Source organism: Callorhinus ursinus, unplaced genomic scaffold, assembly GCF_003265705.2.
Source record: "Callorhinus ursinus isolate GAN/ISIS: 27379988/994484 unplaced genomic scaffold, GSC_fseal_2.0 scaffold46, whole genome shotgun sequence".
Lineage (NCBI taxonomy): Eukaryota > Metazoa > Chordata > Mammalia > Carnivora > Otariidae > Callorhinus > Callorhinus ursinus.
In genome coordinates, this window is record NW_027397108.1 from 10,272,387 (window position 1) to 10,276,667 (window position 4,281).

The following is a 4,281-nucleotide window of genomic DNA, read 5'->3' on the forward strand; positions in this document are numbered from 1 at the left end:
CTAATTTCCCTGGCTGGGGCTTCTGGGACTCTGTGGAATGGGCACCCTTGTCTTGTTTTGGTCTCAGAGTTAAAGCTTTCAACCTGTCACCATGGAGTGTGACGTCAGCTGGAGCTTGTCATACATGGCCTTTATTATGTTGAGAGTTTTTATCAAAAAGGATGTTGAGTTTTGTCAAATGAGTTTTCTGCCTCTATTGAGATGATCATATGGTTTTCATCTTATCAATGTAGTGTATCACATTATGGGTGGGTACGTTTCCCTCTGTGTTCCTGGGTGGGTGGGATTGTTCCTATACCAGTTACAAGGGGCTAGAGTTGGGTCTCAGGGCTGCTTCAGGAGGGCTACAGCCACAGATGGCTCTTAAATTATTGTTGCTGAGGGGGGATGTGATGGGAAACCTCCTATTCTACCACATTGCTGACAGACTTCCTGGTCCTCAAACCTCTTGATGGACCACAACGTGTGGCTGTGGTGGGATCCATGCCTGTGGGAGATGAGGCTACAGTGGAAGCTGACTGCTACTTCTTTCCATTTCCCCTGAATTATCCTGTGGGCTCTATTTCCCAGGACTCCAGTTCATCCCCAAACTTGATCTCTTGCCAGCAGGTGTTTAGTATGTCCTGGAGTAGGAGAGGAATTACAGAATGTCTCCCTTAGGTGGACAATTACAAAGAGACGCTGTTCAGGGTAGTTTCCAAAGTGATGGGTGGTGGCCAGTGGCTGGTAGTGCCTAGAGTTCCCCATCTCAGGGAATGGTACTTCCAACTGGTTTTCCATATTTGCAGGCCCAGGTGGCATCCCAGGTGCCCCTCTCCCTTACCTCTGCCCCCAGTATTGGGTTTATGGTCAAGTCCTGTTGATTTTATCCCGTGATATCTCTTGATACTATCCACTTCTCTGCACCTGTCTCCACTGTGACCACCCTAGTTCAGGCCTTCATCATCTCTTGCCAGGACCCCTGCCACAGCCTCCTCAAGTGCTCTCCCCAAAGCCACCTAGGAACCTTCCTCCCCACCCCCAATTCATTTTTCAACATTCTAGTAGAGTGACTTTTGAAAATGCAAATTTGATCATATCTACCCTTGTCCCAAACCTTATAAAGGCTTTCCATTATTTTAGGATCAAAACAAAACTCGTCCCTTGGCCAATAAGAACCTGCATGGCCCACATCCTAACTACCTTTCCCGCCATACCTCACAATATTTCTCTTCAAGGCTCTAGCACTGCTTTGGCTGTGTGACCCTGGATGTGTTGCTTGACCTTTCTGAACCTCATGTTCTTCACCAAGACCAGGGATTATAATATGTGCCTAGCTCAAGGCATGGCAACATGGTAATATGATTATTTCTTGAGTCAGACCTTCTGCTAAACCCTTTACAAAGTCTACTTCATTGAATCCTCCCAATATCCCCATGAGCTGTGAGTTTGAAATGCCAGTTTCCAGAGGAGACGGTCGAGGCTCACAAGGACTCACCAGTGTAGTTTGCCACAGAAGAGCTTGGATTCCAAGCCCAGGCCAGGGCAACTCAATGTCCCTGCTCTTGCAGACAACAGTACTGTTTTCTAAGCCTTTCTTGGGCAACGGGGAGTTTCGTGAATAATTGACTTCTCTCTATCCTAGGGACATCTTCAGGAACAGGACTTTTCCGCAGAATTCCAGGATTTGCTTGAAGTGGGCAACACACAGTTTTGAAGAAGGGGCTTCTGAGATCTTTGCAAATGCCCAGTGCACACACATGGAAGGGGTCCCCCATTTCTGGTGCCATTCAGGCCAGAGTGCACCTCCTTCTCTTCTCATAAAGCCCCCACTAACATGGCACTAGCCTCATTAACTCCAGAACCTGAACTGGATGATGATGATGATGATGATGATTTTGAGAGAGACAGACAGACAGAGAGAGAGAGAAAGAGAGAGAAGGGGCAGAGGGAGTGGGAGAGAAAGAATCCTAAGCAGGCTCCACACCCCTCACGGAGCCTGAGGTGGACTCAATTGCATGCCCCGAGATCATGATCTGAGCTGAACTCAAGAGTCAGATGCTTAACTGACTGAGCCACCCAGACTCCCCGGGACTGGATTCTTGTATGAATTGACTGGCAAGGAGGAGGGCTCTCTGCAATGAGGAAGCAACCCTTCATTGGTAGACAGTTGTCTTTGTCAATTTCCAGCTATTTAATTATTTTTAAAACCATGGTTCATCACCTAGACGTCGATACTGAGTAACACTTTCCTCTATTTGAACTTCCTGGGCAGCAAAATAAAAAATAAATCTGAATCATCAAAAACAAAAAAGAGAAATCCATGACTCTGGCATAAGCACAATTATAATTTTGACTGGCTTAATTTCTGATGATGACTTAGCAGTGGCTTGGAGCCCAGCAGTGTGCAAGGCCTCGCCAGAAAGGAGCCAGCAACCCACACCTGCAACGGAGCTGCAGACAAGGACTTTGCGATATTTTGAAATAATTTGAAAAATATCAGTCTACATTTACCTGCTTTGTACTCAGATATTCAGGTGTCCATGGTAAGAATTCTTAGTTAAGTGTTTAGATTGGCTACGGTTGAGGCAGAGGTGGGAATAGAATCTCTAAAACTGTTTTGCCCCTACTCGGCTCTCAGGATCTGTGTGGTTAGCTTCCGACACCCTTTTCCCCACTATGAGCAGACTCTAAACCAGAGTGTTTTGGGATTCCAAACCCTGCTTTTGTCTTTTTCTAGCAGTGTGACCTTGTTGAGCAATTTTCCCTCATCTCTACGCAGGACAATTCTCATTTCAGTGCGAATTATCTTTTCTTTAAGACACCTTTCCTGCAAAGCTAACCCAATGAACGACCTGCCTCGGTGGATCCCCCAAGTGTTAATTCTGAAAGAAACTCTATCAAGGTTGCCCAAGCTCAGACAGCTTGTTACTGCCCTGAATCAGGTTTTTATCACTGGCAAAAAGGGACGTGGGCAGGAAACTTACACAAACAGTAAAGCATTTTCTTTTCCAAATGAAAATAGCTCCCTAATCTTGTTTTTGGATGCTCGAAGGAATTCTTGCTCGTTGTAAACAACTCAGAAAAACAGAGGCTAGTATAAAGAAGAAAACTAAAAAGCAGGGGACTCCCATCATACGCGAAGAACAACAGCGATACCAGTAAACAAGAGTAACACTTCCGGGAATCGTCCACCGCCAGTGATTTTTTTTCCTACGAGTACCAACAAACGCGCACTTACGCCACATGCGTGTAACACGGCCACATCCGTACTGTATGTTGGTGCGTAACACAGCCTACACGTTACATACGCCCGCAACACGTTAGTCCCACATGGGACACGCCACATCACTAATACACATTTTTTCCCACGCGTGAGCGCTGGGAAGTGTGGACACACGCCGGGGACCCCGAGCACCAGCTAGTACTGGGGGGTACCCCCCGCTGGAGCCCCTGCCTCCCAACTACAAGTCCCAGTAGCTGCGGGCGCGGGCGCCGACGGGACACCGGAGTACGGAGAGACTACAAGTACCGGCAGGCTTGGCGCACACGCAGGGACTACGATTCCCGGGAAGCACCGCTCGCAGCTCGCGCAGGGCCCTCCGGGATATGTAGTCGTCGCGGGGAGCTAATTCCTATTCATTCAGCCTCAGAAGAAACGTACGTTCCTCTCACGGTCCACCGACGCGACTTCTCACTGGGCTAACGAGGAGACGGAGCTCACGCTGGGGACGTAAGGATCCTGAGAGGCCCCAACGGTGGCGCGGCAGGAAGACGCGTGCGCATGCTCGGCGCTCGCTGGCGCGGGCAAAGGCGCGCGCGGGAGGCCTGGAGCGGCCGGCCCCGCCCCCTCGCCCTGTCCCCGCGCCTGGCGCGCCCCACTTGGAGAGCCTGCGCAGACGATGCAGGGCGGCGGGCCGCGGGGAGGGACTCGCGGCGCCTGCGCAGAGCGGCGGCTTCTCTCGCGAGGACGGACGCCATTATCGCATCTCCCCGACAAACACCACGAGAATTCCGCAGCCCACACGGTAATTGCAGCTCCCGCAGCCGGTCGCGTCTCCACCTCCCCCTTCCCGCGGGGCGAGAGCGAGAGCGAGAGCGAGATCTCCCCTCCTCCCTCCTCCCTGCGCCCTCCTCCGGCCGCCGCGCCCGCGCCCGCCGCCCCCGCCCGGGACAGCCTGCGCGGCCGGCCAACGGCCCGCCGCCCTCGGCCCGCTCGGCGCGCTGCGCTCCCCGGGCCCCCCCTGCCCGCCTCCCGCGGCTCCTCCGCCCCGGGCCCGTCGCCGCCGCCGTCAGCTTCCC

At 51.9% G+C, this 4,281-nt stretch overlaps 1 protein-coding gene across 7 annotated transcripts in view; it reads left to right on the top strand.

The window, feature by feature from the left end:
- The first annotated feature begins 3,233 nt into the window (after positions 1–3,233).
- BANP (BTG3 associated nuclear protein) overlaps positions 3,234–4,281 on the top strand; it is a 128,705-nt gene continuing 127,657 nt past the window's right edge. The window contains exon 1 of one of the 7 annotated variants that reach the window (XM_025860352.2): positions 3,234–4,007. In XM_025860352.2, coding sequence (XP_025716137.2) covers positions 3,882–4,007 — 126 coding nt within the window. In that variant the 5' untranslated portion in view covers positions 3,234–3,881. The remainder of the gene's footprint in view (positions 4,008–4,281) is intronic. The other 6 variants (XM_025860349.2, XM_025860351.2, XM_025860353.2 and 3 more) reach the window with 6 other exon arrangements.